Source organism: Bos indicus, chromosome X (genome assembly GCF_029378745.1).
Source record: "Bos indicus isolate NIAB-ARS_2022 breed Sahiwal x Tharparkar chromosome X, NIAB-ARS_B.indTharparkar_mat_pri_1.0, whole genome shotgun sequence".
Taxonomy (NCBI): Eukaryota; Metazoa; Chordata; class Mammalia; order Artiodactyla; family Bovidae; genus Bos; species Bos indicus.
Genome location: NC_091789.1, coordinates 2,857,321 through 2,878,108, shown reverse-complemented (window position 1 = coordinate 2,878,108; position 20,788 = coordinate 2,857,321). Strand labels below are relative to the sequence as shown.

General features: G+C 39.0%; 1 protein-coding gene across 1 annotated transcript in view; it reads right to left on the bottom strand.

Moving 5' to 3' along the window:
• Window positions 1–20,788, bottom strand: part of LOC139181212 (dedicator of cytokinesis protein 11-like) — a 205,748-nt gene that overhangs the window by 143,364 nt on the left and 41,596 nt on the right. Inside the window, exon 6 of the mRNA XM_070784117.1 lies at window positions 942–1,048. Within this exon, the coding sequence (XP_070640218.1) occupies window positions 942–1,048 (107 nt within the window). The remainder of the gene's footprint in view (window positions 1–941; window positions 1,049–20,788) is intronic.

The following is a 20,788-nucleotide window of genomic DNA, read 5'->3' as shown; positions in this document are numbered from 1 at the left end:
CCACATTCCAGCCTCTGACCCCAGCCACCATCCATCGACCTCCAATACATTTCCCACATTACCACCTATTTAACCTTTCCTCCTGCTTCATTTCATCTTGTTATCATTCTGTTCAAAAACCTTTGACAGCAATTCAACATTCTAATCAATAAAGTCCAGACATTCAAAGCTTCTCAAATTCCACTACTACTCTCCCCTATGCAAACCCAATGGCTTAGCCAGAGTGATCCATTCACTGTGCCCCCTAAAATACGCCTTACACTTTCCCACCTCTTAACTTTTATCCCAGCTATTCTCCGCTGCTGCTGAAATGACTTCAGGGTATCCTCATTCTTTAAAGCTCTCTCTAGTCCTAACTCTCCTCAGCCCAAAGGTATCTCTCACCTTTGACTGCCTATTGTCTGTATTATTCAAATGACACTGTCTTGCTTTTCTCCATTTTGTGTAGGTGGGTTGTCTCTTTAGGTAGACTCTGGAGGTCAGGGATCAGCCGTATCTAATTATTTTATATCTCTTCTATCACCAAGTCCAAAGCCTTATTGAGTGAGTGACAACAGCAGCTGTTTACCATCCATATGAAGCTCAGAGCAGAAATTTTCCATCTTTAAAAACACCTGGAAGCCTCCTCTCTTTAGCTGTTACATTGTTAACTCTATTTTTTATGGAGATGTGTTCTAAGTATGGTACCTGTGACCTGGTTACTGAAAGGTGATTGGATGATGATACATGGTACATTTCTAAAGCCAGACAGTAAGAACTGTTGCAGAGATAGGGCTCCACATTCCACAAAGGCACATCTGATCCCTGGGTAGTTTTAGTCCTTATAGTTCATCAACCCTTAGTTACCTTTCAAATTAAGTTAGCTGTAATAATTTCTTAACGTAAATATATTTAAAGAAGTTACATTTATCTAACTGACAATGCAGGCCCTGGAGTCTTACTTCACTATAATGGACATCCATCATTCCAGCATCCTCCTTCATTGCTCCTTCTTCATCTATGTTGGGAGTAATTTTCTTGAAGGCTGAACATCCATTAGGGAATAATTCTGTATAAATAAAAAGCAGTGATGTAAATTTACTTTTTAAAAGTGTTTTGTAAATGAAAGACAGACTTACATGCATTTCCTATCCTTAAAAATAAACGCATAGTTTTGGTAAGGAACAAAGTCATAAGTGTAATTTTCTGTTATTAAAAAAAAAAAAACTTTTTAACCAATTCTATCTATATACTATATATCCTACCAGTCTTTTCCCCAAATGATGAGCTCAATATACTTACAAATAAGTTTCATTCTCTGACTATCCCTCATCTGCAATGCTTGGTATGTAAAAGTTTCCTGATATGATCTATTTATTGACTATGCCAAAGCCTTTGACTGTGTGGATCACAATAAACTGTGGAAAATTCTGAAAGAGATGGGAATACCAGACCACCTGACCTGCCTCTTGAGAAACCTGTATGCAGGTCAGGAAGCAACAGTTAGAACTGGACATGGAACAACACACTGGTTCCAAATAGGAAAAGGAGTACCTCAAGGCTGTATATTGTCACCCTGCTGACATCATGAGAAACGCTGGGCTGGAGGAAGCACAAGCTGGAAGCAAGATTGCTGGGATGGCACCTGGTCCATCATCTCATGGCAAATAGATGGGGAAATAGTGGCTGACTTTATTTGGGTGGGGCTCCAAAATCACTGCAGATGGTGATTGCAGCCATGAAATTAAAAGAGGCTTACTCCTTGGAAGGAAAGTTATGACCAACCTAGACACCATATTAAAAAGCAGAGACATTACTTTGTCAACAAGGGTCCATCTAGAAAATGCTATGGTTTGTCCAGTAGTCATTTATGGTGTGAGAGTTGGACTATAAAGAAAACTGAGCGCAGAAGAATTGATGCTTTTAAACTGTGGTGTTAGAGAAGACTCTTGAGAGTCCCGTGGACTGCAAGGAGATCCAACCAGTCCATCCTAAAGGAGATCAGTCCTGGGTGTCCATTGGAAGGACTGGTGTTGAAGCTGAAACTCCAATACTCTGGCCACCTGATGCAAAGAGCTGACTCATTTGAAAAGACCCTGATGTTGCAAAAGATTGAAGGCAAGAGAAGGGGACAACAGAGGATGAGATGGTTAGATGGCATCACCGACTCAATGGACATTGAGTTTGGGTAAGCTCCGGGAGTTGGTGACGGACAGGGAGGCCTGAGGGGTTGCAGTTCATGGGGTCGCAAAGAGTCAGACACGAATGAGCGACTGAACTGAACTGAATATGGTCTAAAAATTATTAACACTTTGATCCTGTGTATGTTTATCATCTGTCACCTAAACAAAGAGGGCATGTACTTTTCAGGTAAACACTGAACGAGCTTTTGTAAGCATCTCTAGTTCCTTGTTTTACTGGAGAATTGGGAAAGTGGCCTAGGACTTGCAAAGAGAGGCAGGAAATAAAATAGATGCCAGGGATAGGGAATCCTTAGAGAAATAGGATGGGGCACTGGAAGAACCAGAGCTTTTGAAGTTAGACAGACCCAGTTTTATCATTAACTGTGTGATTTTAGACATTTTTAATCTCTCTAAGACTGTATCTGTAAAACAGAAGACAATTACTTATAAAACTCAATGAAATGTAAAGTGTTTAGAGCGGTACCTAACATACAACAAGTGTTTAATAAATTTGTTTTACCAAAGCTACCAATAAGTAAACTAGGTTTCTGAAGATAAAATTAAATAATTGAGGTTGCGGCTGCTAAGTCACTTCAGTCATGTCCAACTCTGTGCAACCCCATCGATCACAGCCCACCAGGCTCCCCCATCCCCGGGATTCTCCAGGCAAGAACACTGGAGTGGGTTGCCGTCTCCTTCTCCAATGCATGAAAGTGAAAAGTGAAAGTGAAGTCACTCAGTCGTGTCCAACTCCTAACGACCCCATGGACTGCAGCCCACCAGGCTCCTCCATCCACAGGATTTTCCAGGCAAGAGTACTGGAGTGGGGTGCCATTGCCTTTTCCGAAATAATTGCTAGCAGTTGGTATAGTGACTGCAGTTGGACCACTGGGAGGGTAAGTACTGAGCCCCAGCTGAAAACTTTGTGGGCCAAATTGTTACCATCAAACAAGAGTCTGGGGATAGAAGGCCACATGGTTGCCCTACAGATTTTGCCCTTAGGAACATGTCCCAACACTCTTGCTGTGGTTGTATTTACCCCTATATAAGTGGGTTGTCACTTTAAAGGAAAATTCAGTCTCCTTATAATAGAATCTGCTAGTCAGTGGTCGCAAAGGGGACAAACAGCTTTTGCCATCTACTGTTCTACAATCTAATAGTGATGCTTAGAAATGATGATGTTCTCATCACTAAATATTTGGTAAGCTTCCTGGTGTTAAAGGCTGGAGAAGGAAGAAGGAAGGTTTAAGAAAGCCAAACCTCATACTGAGATTTCTCAGCATTCTGATGGAAAAAGGGTCATGTATCATGGCTTGGTCTATGAGACACTCGTTGAGTAGTAGTGCATTGTGAGAACTTTTTGAAATTTAGGAGAAAACATCCCACTTGATTCATAAAGTGAAGGGTTAGTTAGGCAATTAAGGAAGAGGGCCCCAAAACTTGAGAACAGGTAAAGAATGTAACCCTTAACAAAGAAAAGAGTCAACCCCCTGAAGGGCTCATGCAGCTACATCCATGACTGGGGGAAAAATTCTGTCTACTCTGAGGATATTATTATTTTAAATGATTCCCACATCCAGGGTTTTTAGAAAAGGCCGGGATTCAGGAGAGGATAAAAAGGGGTCAAAGCATCTCAGGAAAGGGTGTTTCGGTGTGTATCTCAAATACAGGGAGGGTAAATTACGGTTCCTGTCAGAAACAAACAGGTTAAGAGCTATTTTAGACTCTGTGGTCTACATCATCTTGTGTAAAGACTACTCTTAAGGATTTTTTCAGCTTCAGAGTCCATTCTTCTTGCTAAATGCATTACCTTGATTCCTATGCCTGATGATGCATCTCCAATTAGAGAAGCACATATATATACACATACACACATATCCATATATATAAATATATATGTCCTTGTTTAAGTTATCAACACCCACCAAACTATCCAATGATAAGAGGACTCTTTTTTGTGGGTCTTCAAAATGCTTAGGGAAAACTTTGATTCCCTTTAGTCTTGTTTTGTTTAGTCTTGTTTCAGATGAAACAAGTCACTAAATCTAGGCCAGTGTACATCTGTGTGAGGGCTCTTCTGTGGCCCTATGTAGCATTATGTCACATGGTCTTGAAGGGTCTGCTTTAAAAATTTCTGGTATGTGACCTGGATTCCTGATTCTGCCCTTCAGAGCTGTGGCTTCTGTTTTCCTGATGTTATCCTAGGGTAAGCAAGATGCAAACTGTCCAACTAGACCACTACCTTGAGCACGAATGGTCCTGTGGACAAAGGGGAGGAGAGTCTGGAGGGTGGGAATGCTACCCTTGCTAAAATAAGACTGCTAGTTAGAAGAGGATTAGGAGATAAGCCTCAAGTGGAGGGCTAAAGGGGAAAGGCTGTAGCTGGGAAGGAATTGAGGAAAGGAAAAGCTACACAGAACGGAAGCTGTCAGATCCCGGGTATAGAGACTTGGGAAAGGGGCCAACATTGCCCTAAAAGGCATGACAAGAACAGACTCTATGGGAAAGGAAATTCCTTTTCCTGGGGTGATGGAGGAGCTCTATAGGCCTGAAGCTTTGCTGAATCTTGGATGCTCTGTTGTGGTGGAAGAATGCACACTTGATTCTTGTCTACCCTGGGAGAAAACAGCTGTGCACTGTGTCAGGAAGAGAAGAGGAAGAGGTGCAGGAGTCTAGTCTCCAGAGAATGACACCTAGAGCATGTTGAGGTTTGCAGACAAAGTGAAGTAAGGAAATTTAGATCTGTTTTTTGATTATGTATTTTTGGGACTGGGAGTAACTAAGACCTTGTATCACCACTTAGAGGTAACTTAGAAAAAGGGAAGAAAGTCAGATCCTTGAGACCTCTGATACAAAGAGCAAGAGCTCTGGCTGAAAGAAGTTTGCTGATGGGGGTGAGGCAGGGAGCACTGTACCTCTCTCTCCACTTTCCCTTTCCATTCAGTGCCTGAAGCATGAAAAGCATGATCTAGAAATGGCCCCTCTCTGGTCTTCTGTGGTCACTTCAGGATGCCTCGGGACCAAGTCTTTGCTCACTCAGGCAACCACCCAATGGAACAAACTGTTTTTGTTTTTGTTTTTTTCTTAAAAACTCTAAACGGGAGAACATCTGTCTCCAATCCATCAGTTGTAGCATTTCATTCCATCTTGATGAAAAAGAAAGCTTTATGATGACTTCAAGAGAAATGGCATACAACTTTGAGAAAACTGAAAAATTTTGGCAATTGATATGTCAGAGATTTTGTCTTAATCATAAAAGGATATTTGATAGAAAGCAAAGGGTTCTACAATTTCTCTATTATTTTTGATAAATAAGTTTGTCTTAAGTGTAAATGTAAAGTTTTCTTTCGCTTCTGCACTCAAATGTACTTTTATTTACTCTGTGAATATCCAGGTCTTACCTAGGTTATGGATTTCTCAGACTAGAAGACAGGTTAACAGATTAAGATTTTAACTTGTGTTTTAACACTAGTGGTTTAGCTTGGCATGACTATCATATTTTAATCACAAAATTAACAAAATCAGGTGTTTTGGATATCGGAATGAAAGAGGCTAAGGGAGGGAAACCCTAAGGATTTTACTACTGCCACAATTTCAGAATAAGATTTTCTAGTTTAAGTGAGTAGAATTTTCCAGGCTTAAAAATGGATGGTACCTATAAATAAACATGTAAACTTCTCCTAAATTTAACATTACTTTTATTAAAACACAAAACATCCTTTTTTCCTACACAGAGAAAGGCTCTTTGATTTCTAGGAAGGTTAAATTTGGAAACAGTAAAAAAAAGCCAACAACCCTTGAAAGTTTTGTAAAATAACTATTTAAATGATCGGTTAAAAGCACTGTTTCCACTTCTTGAAACATGTCACATTGTTTGCTGTTCAGGCTGGCTGCCTCAAGCTAATGTCCAAAAAAATTCACAGCAAATTTATATATTTCAGTTCCTATTTTCTCCAATCCTATAGTTATAATTATAAAGCTTAAGAACTGGTAATGGAGAGAAATAATTCTTGATTTTTGCTTAGTTTTTAGGTCTTTGCCCCTCTGAAAAAATTCTAAGGAAATACTTTAATATAGTTAACTATTTTCAGTATCTAATGGGTGTAGGTTGATACTTAGTAGACATAAAACTCTTATTTCAAATTTCTACTAATTGAAAAGAGGAGATAATATTAACCTTATATATCTGAAAGACACACCTAAAACCTTAATTAGTTGTGTTTAGGGGTTTCATATTTGTTAGTTTATTTTTAACTGCAGGTGTGCAATTTCAATATTTGTTTTTATGGCAATTTCACAGGCATACCAGTGATGTAGGGAAAAGAAGCCTCAAACAAGGCCTTCTTTTGATACTTAATCTTGTTCTCCACTTTAAAAGCACATACGTACTAAAAAGAAAATACTAGAGCATGTCAATTTCAAATATATGATTGTTGAAAAGAAATTCAGGTCCAGACAGAAGGTGGTTAATTTCATATGCAAGTAAAATGAATCATTTTAGTTATGCCATTTTGTTTGTGAAAAAAAAAAATACCTAGTTAACTATAGAAATTCTGGAATTAAAAAATAAACCATAGTTGTGTTCTCATAGCCAAAACCAGAGTGATGTGACTCCCACAAGATGGTTTCATTTTGCAGTAATGTTACTCATTTGACTGCCTTCAAGGAAATACTGAGTTGGCCAAAAAAGTTCCTTTGGGGTTTTCCATATGACATTATAAGAAACCCAAATGAAGTTTTTGGCCAACCCAATAGCTTGCAATTATGATCAACAGTGGGAGATTTCTTTGCAGTGCCCAATGCCAATCAACTTTTTAAAAACTTTTTATTTTTTTTACTTTAATTTTATTTTTTAACTTTACAATATTGTATTGGTTTTGCCATATATCAAAATGAATCCACCACAGGTATACACGTGTTCCCCATCCTGAACCCTCCTCCCTCCTCCCTCCCCATACCATCCCTCTGGGTCGTCCCAGTACAACAGCTCCAAGCATCCAGTATCGTGCATCAAACCTGGACTGGTGACTCGTTTCATATATGATATTATACATATTTCAATGCCATTCTCCCAAATCATCCCACCCTCTCCCTCTCCCACAGAGTCCAAAAGACTGTTCTATACATCAGTGTCTCTTTTGCTGTCTCGTATACAGGGTTATTGTTACCATCTTTCTTGGTGTTTTTCTTTCTGGCTTATTTCACTCTGTATAATAGGCTCCAGTTTCATCCACCTCATTAGAACTGATTCAAATGTATTCTTTTTAATGGCTGAGTAATACTCCATTATGTACATGTACCACTGCTTTCTTATCCATTCGTCTGCTGATGGACATCTAGGTTGCTTCCATGTCCTGGCTATTATAAACAGTGCTGTGATGAACATTGGGGTACACGTGCCTCTTTCAATTCTGGTTTCCTCAGTGTGTATGCCCAGCAGTGGGATTGCTGGATCATAAGGCAGTTCTAGTTCCAGTTTTTTAAGGAATCTCCACACTGTTCTCCATAGTGGCTGTACTAGTTTGCCTTCCCACCAATAGTGTAAGAGGGTTCCCTTTTCTCCACACCCTCTCCAGCATTTATTGCTTGTAGACTTTTGGATCGAAGCCATTCTGACTGGCGTGAAATGGTACCTCATAGTGGTTTTGATTTGCATTTCTCTGATAATGAGTGATATTGAGCATCTTTTCATGTGTCTGTTACCCATCTGTATGTCTTCTTTGGAGAAATTTCTATTTAGTTCTTTGGCCCATTTTTTGATTGGGTCATTTATTTTTCTGGAATTGAGCTGTAGGAGTTGCTTGTATATTTTTGAGATTAGTTGTTTGTCAGTTGCTTCATTTGCTATTATTTTCTCCCATTCTGAAGGCTGTCTTTTCACCTTGCTTATAGTTTCCTTTGTTGTGCAGAAGCTTTTAAGTTTAATTAAGTCCCATTTGTTTATTTTTTGCTTTTATTTCCAATATTCTGGGAGGTGGGTCATAGAGGATCCTGCTGTGATGTATGTCGGAGAGTGTTTTGCCTATGTTCTCCTCTAGGAGTTTTATAGTTTCTGGTCTTACATTTAGATCTTTAATCCATTTTGAGTTTATTTTTGTGTATGGTGTTAGAAAATGCTCTAGTTTCATTTTTTTACAAGTGGTTGGCCAGTTTTCCCAGCACCACTTGATAAAGAGATTGTCTTTAATCCATTGTATATTCTTGCCTCCTTTGTCAAAGATAAGGTGTCCATATGTGCGTGGATTTATCTCTGGGCTTTCTATTTTGTTCCCTTGGTCTATATTTCTGTCTTTGTGCCAGTAACATACTGTCTTGATGACTGTGGCTTTGTAGTAGAGCCTGAAGTCAGGCAGGTTGATTCCTCCAGTTCCATTCTTCTTTCTCAAGATAGTTTTGGCTATTCGAGGTTTTTTGTATTTCCATACAAATTGTGAAATTATTTGTTCTAGCTCTGTGAAGAATACCGTTGGTAGCTTGATAGGGATTGCATTGAATCTATAAATTGCTTTGGGTAGTATACTCATTTTCACTATATTGATTCTTCCAATCCATGAACATGGTATATTTCTCCATCTATTAGTGTCCTCTTTGATTTCTTTCACCAGTGTTTTATAGTTTTCTATATATAGGTCTTTAGTTTCTTTAGGTAGATATATTCCTAAGTATGTTATTCTTTTCGTTGCAATGGTGAATGGAATTGTATATGACAAACCCACAGCAAACATTATCCTCAATGATGAAAAATTGAAAGCATTTCCTCTAAAGTCAGGAACAAGGCAAGGGTGCCCACTTTAACCATTACTATTCAACATAGTTTTGAAAGTTTTGGCCACAGCAATCAGAGCAGAAAAAGAAATAAAAGGAATCCAAATTGAAAAAGAAGAAGTAAAACTCTCACTGTTTGCAGATGACATGATCCTCTACATAGAAAACCCTAAAGACACCACCAGAAAATCACTAGAACTAATCAATGAATATAGTAAAGTTGCAGGATATAAAATCAACACACAGAAATCCCTTGCATTCCTATACACTAGTAATGAGAAAATAGAAAACTTTTTATTTTGTATTGGAGTAGAGCCAAATAATAATGCTGTGACAGTTTCAGGTGGACAGCAAAGGGCTCAGCCATACATATATGTGTATCTGTTCTCTTAGATCAACTGATTTACTATTTAAGTAGTTGTTACAGTGGTCAACAATACTAATTTTGGAAAGAGAAGCTTTCAGGCAGATTCCTGAATTAGACTTGTGGAATCCTGAGCCCTTTAAGACCATGACTCCTTTTGTGGATGCCCCCCTGCCAGCCCTATACCAGCCCCAGCTCTATTGAGACACAATTGTTATTGATCACTGTGTACATTTAAGGTGTATGTGTTGATTTGATACATGTATATATTGTGAAGTGATTACCACACTAGAGTTCATCACCACACATAATTACCATTTTGGACAGAGGAAAAACATTTAAGACCTACTTTCTTAGCAACATTCAAATATATAACAAAATCTACTTCACTGTAATCACTAAATACATTAGATATCCAGAACATATTCATCCTGTAAGTGGAAATTTGTACCCTTTGACCAAAATCACCCTATTTTTGGCATCCCTCTGGTTACCACCATTCTACTTTCTGTGGCTACAAGTTTGGCTTAAGATTTCATGTATAAGTAAGATTGTACACTATTTGTCTTTCTCTTTCTCAGATTTATTTCACTTAGCATGATATCCTCAAGGTCCAGCCGTGTTGTCACAAATGGGAGGATTCCCTTCTTTCCATTGACTACATGTGCCATGTCTTCTTCATCCATTCATATGGATCCATTTCATGTTTCCATAATACTAAATGGCATCATTTCACTTCAACAGGAAGAACTTTTCTCAGCATTTCTTGGAAGACAGGTCTAGTGGTGATGGACTCCCTCAACTTTTGTTTGCCTGGAAAAGTGCTCATCTGTCCATTTCTAGGACAACTTTGCTGGATGAAGTATTCTTGGTTGGCAGGTATTTTTTTCTTTCAGAACTTGAAAAATATCATTCTACCCTCTATTAGCCTTTAAGGTTTCTGCTGATAGCATCCCATAAATCATATAGGCTTTCTTCACTCTTTTTCATTTTTCTTATTTCTCCTCTGACTCGATAATTTCAAAATATTTAAGATCTACTATCTTGGCAACTTTCAAGTATGTAACACAATCTTGTTCACTATAATCACTATATACATTAGATATCTGGAACATATTCATATTGTAAGTAGAAATGTGTACCCTTTGGCCAAAATTTAATTCAGACTATTTCTTCCACTTGATCCATTCTGTGTTTAATACTCTCTATTCCAGTTTTAACTTCATTCATTGTATTCATAAGCACCAGAAAATATTTGGTTCTTTTTTTGAGATTTCCATCTCTGTTGACTTCTCATTTTGTCTGTGTATTATCTTCCTGACTTTACTAAATGTTCTCTTTTATTGTAGTTCATTGAGCTTCCTTAGAAAAGCTATTTTGAATTATTTATTGGATAAATTGCAGATCTCCATGTCTTTCTTACCACAAGATTATTGTGATCCTTTGGTAGTTTCATAGTTCCTTCGTTTTTCATGTTCCTTGAAATTTTGCATTGCTATCTTCACATTTGAAATAGCAGCCACCTTCAACCAATTTGACTGACTGATTTTGGGTGAGAAATACTTTCCATCTGTCCTGCTAGGGATTCTGAGGCTTTCACCGACCTTGTATGGATACACCTGCTCTGTGATTCTGGCTCCCACATATGACAGAATTCATGAGCACATATGTCTTTTCTCCATCATGTAACATACCAGGGCAGGTGCTAACAGACTCCCATTTGATTTCCCAAGGGTGGTGCTACTTGTGGTCTCTCCCTGGACCGCAAACTCTGGCTGGCTTTCTGCACATGCTCAGTATCTATCTGCCAGAGCTGGCTCTCACTGCCTTCAGCAGCAAGCACATACATCCTGCTACAGGATGGAGGACAGTGTGGTTGAGGCACATGGAGCACAGGGGGTGCCTGTGGGCCAGTGGGGGATCCACAGACTAAATATCTCTAGGGATGTGTTGGCAGGCTTTTTCATGGAGTCTGTGATGTGGTTAGTAGGGTCTGTTTGCGTGTAGTGCCCTCTCAGAATCCTATCTGCTGCTCCCTCGGCCTCTTCCTGCCTCCATCATTCAGTTCACAACTCAGTACTCTGGATAGAGCAAGAGAGAAATGGGCCTCTTTGGGAGCATCCTGTGCTGCTGGGAAACACAGTACATCGTCATATGCTCTCACTTTTCCCTGCATTAGAAATCAAGGGTGAGAAAGTCTCTCTTGGCACTGAGCTGTGCCACCTTGTGGAAAAGGTGACATGAATAAATCAAACTATTCCTCTTACCCTCTTCAATGCATTCAAACTTGTATAATTTTTGCTCCAATAGTATCCTAGAACTTCTCCACTGGACTTCTGGACTTCCCCCAAGGCTTTCTTGTCTGCGGGTGATTATCCAAAATAAGTGTTCTCCGGGGGATCCTAGACTGCAGCTGACAGAGGCTGGAGCCAGCTCATAGGCCACTGCAAGGTCCACAGACAGAACACAGGTCTGTCTGCCCATTACCTGACACATGGGTGGGTAAAATTCCTCCCAGGTCCCTTGGTATGTGAGGCTGGATCCCACAGCTCCCACAAAGGCACTTCATCCATGTATGGATGCCAAATTGTTCTTGAGATGGGTATACAAACAAACGACATATTATAGGGCCATCTAGCTGATGTGTGAACTCCCTTTCTTGTCTTTTTAGCATTTTTAAAAATCTATTTCTTTCTTTCTTTGCCTGCACTGGGTCTTAGTTGTAGCAGGTGAGACCTTTAGGTGCGGCATACACGATCTGATTCCCTGACCAGGGACAGAACATGAGAACTGGGAGTGCAGGGAAGTCCTCTCAACTCCCTGTTAATACCAAGATACTGTTATACTAAAATGGCTGTAGAGATATAATACGTGGACAGTTGTTGGTAAAGTTGGGGCAGACAGGGGAAAATAAGTGATGTATGTTATCCAGAGCTTCCCATAAGCCCTGAGAAGAATTTAATCTGTGGCAGTCTTCCAGGGAGACATTCTTGGAAAACAAACATTGAGCATCAGGCCTGGCCCTGTACTATTTAACTTATTCTTGTACTCTTAATGAAAGCAGAAGGCAAATGAACAATCCAGTTTTCTTTTAGAACAACTTCTGTTCAACAGTGAGTCAGATGAAAGGTGAGCATATATTTCAGAGCTCAATCATATCCCATTCATAGCTGCAAGCTACAGGCTGCAAGCTCCTTGGGCTAACTTAAGTTCTCCCCATTCCTAAGAATAGAAATATCTCACGTTTTCGATGAAGAAACTGCAACCAAAGCTGCTATGTGGACATAACACATTGCTGCCTGAAAAAGGAGACAAAGAAGGAACCGTGAGATTGTGCTCCAGGGGTTTGGGAGGGCTTGTGTTTCGAACAAAGTCATAATTAGTCACCTCTGAAAAATCTCCATTTTTTATATGAATTTTGGCCATGCTATCAAGCCAGGTTTTCCTGAGCTCTGAGATACTTGTGTAAGACTTGGCTAAGCTATACTGGAGATCAATTAGCATTTCGGGGTCCTTCACCTTCTCCTTCATTTGAGCTGTTGCCATAAGAACAGTATGGATTCTCTTGGTCAAGTCTTTGACTTCTGAGGGAAAAGCAGTTGCCCAATATCAAAACAAACAAAAAAGACGTATTTATCAATATTATTGGTGTGCTCTAAGCCTAAGCAGCCCATCTTGGGAATAACATAGAACTTATACCCCTTGTCAGAGATCACGGTATTCATTCTTGGTTCTTGGCATGTGGGCATGCCTAAAGAGTTTTACACTAATTCTTTAAAAAAAATAGTCTATTATCTCAGGCTTCAAAAGCAGTGAGTTTGGTGGCAGTATATTCCTAACACATAAAAGCACAAACTCTGGAGCCAGACTACCTGATTTTGGACCCCACCTCCTCTGCTGTCAATTCGATTGCCATGATGGTAATCCATATTCGCCATTATTGTTTAATTTTAGTTACAATAGTAACTAAAAATTGATATCATACTATGCGCCAAGCAGTGGCCTGGGCACTTTACATGTTTTAAACTTTATAACAACAGTATGAATTAAGTACAATTATAATTCATTTTACCAATGGGAAAACCAATGTACACAGCAGTTATGTAGTTTGGCCAAAGTTGCGACGTTGGTAGGTGGTAGAGTCAGGACTGACACTCAGGCAGTGGGGCTACAGAGCTCATGACCTTAGTCACTCTTCCATCTCCCAACTGCCATATGCTTTAATGTGAAAACCATACTCTAGACATTTCCAATTATGCAAATCAGAGTTTATGAATCACAGAACACTCTGAAGAGGTTAAAGAGATCATTACTTTCTCTTAAAGCATTGCTTTGGTCCTCAAAAGCACAAAGTTAGAGTTTCCTCCTTATCAGTCCTATGGCTTCCTATTCACTCCACCAGAGTAATCACAATTATATGTAGGGTTCTGAGAAGAGGAGTAGGGACAGCTACAGGCCTTAGGGAGCTTTCAATGTGAATACCACCAAAGGTGGAGAAAATTATATTCAAAAGTGTCTTCTTTAAAGATGACTTTTAAAAATGATTATCCATATGTGTGTGTGCATGCGCATGTGTGTGTGTATGTGTATATATATGTATATATATATACACATACACACACACTAATAGAGATTCTTCTTCTCTTCTTATACATTAGTAGAGATTTCATTTACTGGGAGAAAGCTATACCTTCATTGTAATAGAGTTTATTGGTAATGATTGCCCTACCAGAATAAAACTGTCATCTCACCAATGAGTCATGAAAAAGATTTCCTATGAAGGAGGTCTAAAACAGACCCCATTTACTTTGAAAAAGTTGGTAGTCTAACTTTTATATAACGTGGAATTAAGGATGGTAAAAAACTAGGAAAATAAACTGTTAGGGTATGAGTAAAAGATGCTAAATGACTTTAGCTATTTCTGTGCTCTTGGGATTAGTTGGAGCATATACTGATTTCTTAGGGAACCAGTAGAGCTGGCTGAAAAGCAAACTATCCCAGCCTGAGAATGGCTGGTACTATTCAGTGTTGTTTTTGTTGTTGGTGGTGGTGGTTTTTCAGTCTAAGCAACATTCCTATGGGGATATGTTTTGGTACAAAGATGCAACATGTCCCAAACGTCAAGTATGCTTTGACTGTGAACTTTTTTTTTTTTTTCCAGATTTTACACAAATTTTCAAATTATGCTGGAAGATGACCTTTCCCAAGAGTGGGGATGATTCCTCTGGGAGGAAACGTTCTCTGTTGGCAAGGGAATCTTCTTCCCTTGTACACATACATCACTGAAGAACAGAACCTACTTTCCATGCAACAAAACAACATGAACTTTTACAACGTTTTAGGTTTTAAGTATATAGGTAGGAAAGACTGATGGTGTTCAGGGTCGTGGGTTTGGCCTCAGCCAACTGTTGCCCAAGAACGACAGCCTTGGACGTAGGTTTGCCAATAAGTATCTGTGGCTGCTGCTACTGCTAAGTCACTTCATGCATGTCCGACTTTGCGCAACCCCATAGACGGCAGCCCATCAGGCTCCCCTGTCCCTGGGATTCTCCAGGCAAGAACACTGGAGTTGGGTGCCATTGCCTTCTCCGAGTATCTCTGGCAGGCCCCAGTTAACAGATGATTCTTTAAGCTCAGAAAATCATCAAGTAATGAATCCCTTCGGTGCCATTCCTCATCTGCTGGCAAAGGATCAGGCAGCTGTTACCTACTCTAGTAAGTGAAGTTTTCTGATATTTCCAACTCAGTACTTAATTAGCCAATCTTATAAATGGGAACAACAGTTGAGGAAAAAAAAAAAAAAACATTTCTTTTCTAAGTACGTTTAACTATCAAGCCCAGAGAAAATTCAAATTATATCATAATTATGTATACATAGTATAGTCATTCATTCACCCATTCAACTAATACTGAATATTTACTGTGTACCTTGCAGTCTTCTAGGTGCTAGAGGTACAGGGATGAACTAGACAAAGCCTTGACCTTTGAAGCTCACATTCTGTACACTTGATACTATATAAAAGTTGTGAATCCAATGCACAGCTTAACTTGAGGACTGAAATGGCCCTGACAGTGAACATGGTTCTAATTTTTCACTTAAAGTGAGAACATACCTTCCTAGGTCTGCCACTGTTTGCAAAGTAATTGATAATGAATAAACTCCTGAAATCTTGATCCTCCACTTAGTGCTACATCCACTATCAACTGGCTTAAAGCAATTATCATCTGTGGAAAGAAGAAACGTCTTTTTTTCAATGTCATTTTTCAAATGTCTTTTTAATAGATGCTGCTTGTTTTCTTCAATGTACAAACCCATAAGCACTCATACAAAATGCTTCTTTTAAAGATTTTACAGAGTTCCATCAAAATCCAGTTTCTTCCTACATGAGTGGTTTAAATTCTTCTATTGAAACAGCAACTTTAGGGGCTTGCCTGGGGGCTCAGTGGTAAAGAATCTGCCTGCCAATGCAGGAGATATGGGTTGAATCCCTGGTCCGGGAAGATCCCACATGCCGCAGATCAAGTAAATCTGTGTCTCAACTATTGAGCCTGCACTCTAAAGCCCATGAGCTACAACCACTGAGCCCACATGCCGCGGCTACTGAAGCCTGAGCATCATAGAGCCCACGCCCTGCAACAAGAGAAGCCAATGCAATGAGAAGCTGGCACAACAACGAAGAATAGCCCCTGCTTGCCACAACTAGAGAAAGCCTGCACAGCAATGAAGAACCCAGCACGGGCAAAAATAAAGAAAAAAAAATTGTCAAAAGCTAACAACATCGCAAACGAAGCAACTGACAAAGAATTAATCTCAAAAATATACAAGCTGCTCATGCAGCTCAATTGCAGAAAATTAAACGACCCAATCAAAAAATGGGCTGAAGAACTAAACAAACATTTCTCCAAAGAAGACATACAGATGGCTAACACATGAAAAGATGTTCAACATCACTCATTATCAGAGAAATGCAAATCAAAACCACAATGAGGTACCATCTCAATGCCAGTGAGAATGGCAGCTATCAAAATCACAAACAATAAATGCTGGAGAGGGTGCAGAGAAAAAGGAACCTTCTTACAGTGTTGGTGGGAATGCAAATGAGTACAGCCACATGGAGAACAGTGTGGAGATTCCTTAAAAGACTGGAAATAGAACTGCCATATGACACAGCAATCCCACTGCTGGGCATATACACCGAGGAAACCAGAATTGAAAGAGACATGTGTCCCCCAGTGTTCATCGCAGCACTGTTTACAATAGCTAGGACATGGAAGCAATCTAGATGTCCATCGGCAGACAAATGGATAAGAGAGCTGTGGTACATATACACAATGGAATATTACTCAGCCATTAAAAATAATGCATTTAGATCAGTTCTAATGAGGTGGATGAACCTGGAGCCTATTATACAGAGTGAAATAAGTCAGAAAGAAAAACAGCAATACATTATACTAATGCATATATATGGAATTTACAAAGATGGTACCAATGACCCTATGTGCAAGATAGCAGAAGAGACACAGATGTAAAGAACAGTCTTTTGGACTCTGTGGGAGAAGGCGAGTGTAGGATGCTTTGAGAGAATAGCACTGAAACATGTATATTGTCATATGTGAAACAGATCACCAGTCCAGGTTCGATACATGAGACAGGGTGTTCAGGGCTGGTGTCCTGGGATGACCCAGAGGGATGGGATGGGGAGGGAGTTTGGAGGGGGGTTCAAGATGGGGAACACTTGTACACCCATGGCTGATTCATGTCAGGTATGGCAAAAACCACTACAATATTGTAAAGTAATTAGCCTCCAATTAAAATAAAGCAATTAATTTTTAAAAAGCTAATGACAAAGTGCTATCATAAAAAAAAAAAAGAAATAGCAACTTTAGTAAAGTTGCAGGATAAAAATTAATACACAGAAATCCCTTGCATTCCTATACACTAACAAAGAAAAATCAGAAAGAGAATTTAAGGAGAAACTCCAATCACTACTTCAACAAAAAGAATAAAATACCTAGGAATCAACCTACCTAATGAGACAAAAGACTAAAATGAAGAAAACACTAAGACACTGATGAAAAAATCAAAATACAAATAGATGGAGAGATATACCATGTTCTTGGATCACAAGAATCAATATTATGAAAATGACCATACTACCAGAGGCAATCTACAGATTCAATGCAATCCCTATCAAATTACCAATGGCAGTTTTCACAGAACTAGAAGAAAAAAATTTACAATATGTATGGAAACACAACAGACCCCAAATAGCCAAAGCAACCTTGAAAAAGAAAAACGGAGCTAGAGGAATCAACCTTGCCGACTTCAGACTATACTACAAAGCTACAGTAATCAAGACAGTATGGTATTGGCACAAAACCAGAATTATAGATCAATGGAGGTTCCTAATTTCAAATTTTATTGGGACTTTTCTTGGTTTGATGTGTAAAACTTTTGAAACACACAGCACATCTAGATTTGAAACCATTTTCATAATTAGTGAACTGATACAATGGTGGTCAGGTATTTATCTTCAATATGTTTGCTAGCAAGTAGTTTTAGCAAAGTTGGGAATAAAGGACATTTCTTTGATGGTTTCTCATTTCTTTTCACTAGTGTATCTCAATGTGCGGACTTCCAAGTCCAGTACCTCAGCCCCTTTGTTTGTTTCTGACTAGGGTCTATCTAAACAGTTTAGACAGTAGTATATGTTACAGCATATACACTACATAATAACAGTATAATGCCATGTAATGGTGCTTTCAGGCTTCACCGTTGGCTCAGCAATAAAGAATCTGCCTGCAATGCAGCACATGCAGGAGATGTGAGTTTGATCCCTGGGTTGGGAAAAAAACCCTGGGGGAAGGCATGGCAACTCCTTTGGCTAGAGAATCCCATGGAGACAGGAGCCTGGCATTCTACAGTCCATAGGATCGCAAAGAGCCCAAACACGACTGAAGCAATTGAGCATGTGTGCATGGTGCTTTTTAATCTCTCAGGCTCCTTTTAATGAATGCTTACATGATTCAGGCTAAAGTGTTCATGGCCAGAAGCTTTACCCCTGATCTGAGAAGCAAGATACTATAGGAGTTGTGTGCAAGCTCTTGAGTCCAAGTGCCCTAGATGCAAACTTTGACTTTATCAATTCTTCACTGAATGGCCTTGAGAAAGTGAATTAACCCTCCTGTGTCTCACTTTTCTTAAAGGCAACATAGGGATAATAACAATACCTACATTAGAGCTGTTATGAGGATTAAAAAGATCATACAATATTACTACTTAACCAGGTTATTGAGCACTTAGACATGATTCTAAGTCTAATGAATTTATTAATTCATTTTATGTGAATATTAGATGTGAGAGAAATTGATGTTTTACCCCAGAAGGATGGACCGTAATGGGGAAGTTCAAAAAAATTAGCACACTCATTGCAGAAATGCTTTGGAGGAAGGTGGTATTCAAGCGACATCTCTATGAAAGCAAATATTAGATACTCTCACATACAATGTTAGACCTAGTATCCAAAAAACTATTAGATCAAATATTTTTACAGAAAACATATACTTCTATCAGATTTTCACATCACTGATGACATTTCTAAAAAGCTACTGATGGCTGTTTCCTCATTTATAACCCAGTCTCCAATAAACAACTGCAATGGGACTGACCATGGCAGTAAGGATAAAAATATGACCAAGCATTTCTCATATTACAGCTGAGGGCAACTGAGCCAAGAACTCCCAACTGTGTTTTAGTTCAGATCTGTCTCATCACAAAGGCAAAAAATTATGGAGATGTTGAATAACAACTGCCACATACTAAGTGTCTATTATGAGCTAGGCATTTTGTGCCTGGCACTACATACACTTTATTTTTAACCCTCATGACAAACCCTGAAAGCTGAAACATAGTTGGCCTCAGTTTACAGATGAGGCAAATAGTTAAGATGAACTGAGTAAAATCCCCAGGGTCACATATTAAGTAAGTAGCTAAGCTATGATTTAAATCCAGGTAGGTCTGATTCCAAAGTCCATGTTTTCCACTAAACCTTGAGACTTCGCTCATTATTTTTAACTAACTGGGCATGCTGGAGATGAAAAACACAAGTACTTCATCTGTTACTTAATCATCTTGTTTAATCCTCTCCAAAACCATATGAAGTGGGTAGGAATATTTACCAGTATTTTACTTACGAAGCATCTGAGGTATTAAGAGACTAAAGAAGTTCTCGCTAAGGTCACACAGTGTGTGATACTCGTGCAATCTGGAATCGATGCCCTTAACACCTATGTTCTCAAGCAGTGTTGTCCAGTAGAAATAGGATATGAGTCCCATGTGTAATATTGAATTGTCTAGCAGCCACATTAAAAAGTAAAATGACACAAGTGAATTTTGATTTATTTTACTTAAACCAATATATCCAAACTATCATTTCAACATGTAGTCAATATAAAGCAATTGAGATATTTTACTTTTTGCACTTAATCTTCAAAAGTCAATGTGTCCTGAATTCAGACTAGCTAAATTTCACGTGCCAGATGGCCACCTGTGGGTAATAGCTTTGTATTAGACTGGGGAGCTCTAGATCTTAATGTAGAGAGGCTAAAGTTTGAACAGAAGAAAGAGAAGCTTCAGTTCTCACTGACCTGCAGATGTGTCCTTAAAAGGTTTTCCTTTTGGTGTACTCAAAATTGTTTCTCATCAGAAGATACAAAAGTGCAGAGGCTTCATTCCTGGTTGAGCCAATTTGTGACAGCACTTTAAAACCTCATAGCAAAATGCAGCACACATGTTTACCCTTCCTTTGAAAAAGGCCGAGGGAAACTAAACAATAGGAAAAACATAAAGAATTATCTGAAAAACCATAAAATAGAAATCAGTCAACTATCAAGTGCCTACAGTATTCTCCCTAAAACTAAGCTGGGTGCGTTGAGGATACACAATCAACATAAGATTAGGGCACCGCTCTGGAGAACCCAAGCTAGATAAAAACATACAGACCAGCATGTATTAATGAACGACTGAAATGATGACTCATTTCATGATGATGGTCTCAATTTGGGCCATAAAAATGGGAAGGCCAATCTGCATGACTTACTCTTTTGCTTTATATTTAAACAGTTCCTTACGTTGTAAACTTCCAAATGCTGGGGAAATTATATCTATTCAGCAAAGAAAGTTGATCTTTTAACAAAATGGAGTGTAGATGAAGTGTAGACATACAAACATAAACACGTGCATCCTCTGCTCATAAACAGTGCTGAGTAAAATACAGGTTGGCATAGAAAAAGTACACAAGTGACTATCTAATCCTCAAAACAGGCAAGGGACTGCTACTTTTGGAATGTATTGAGTCTGCTTTGTGGAATATAAGCTGTACATAGAACATAGGCTTATTGCAAACTTCCATGCTGACATGTCTCGGCAAGTGAGTACTTAGCTGCTCCAGGGTACACAGTGCATTTTTTCAGGGAGTGTGAAGCTAGATTCTTTCAA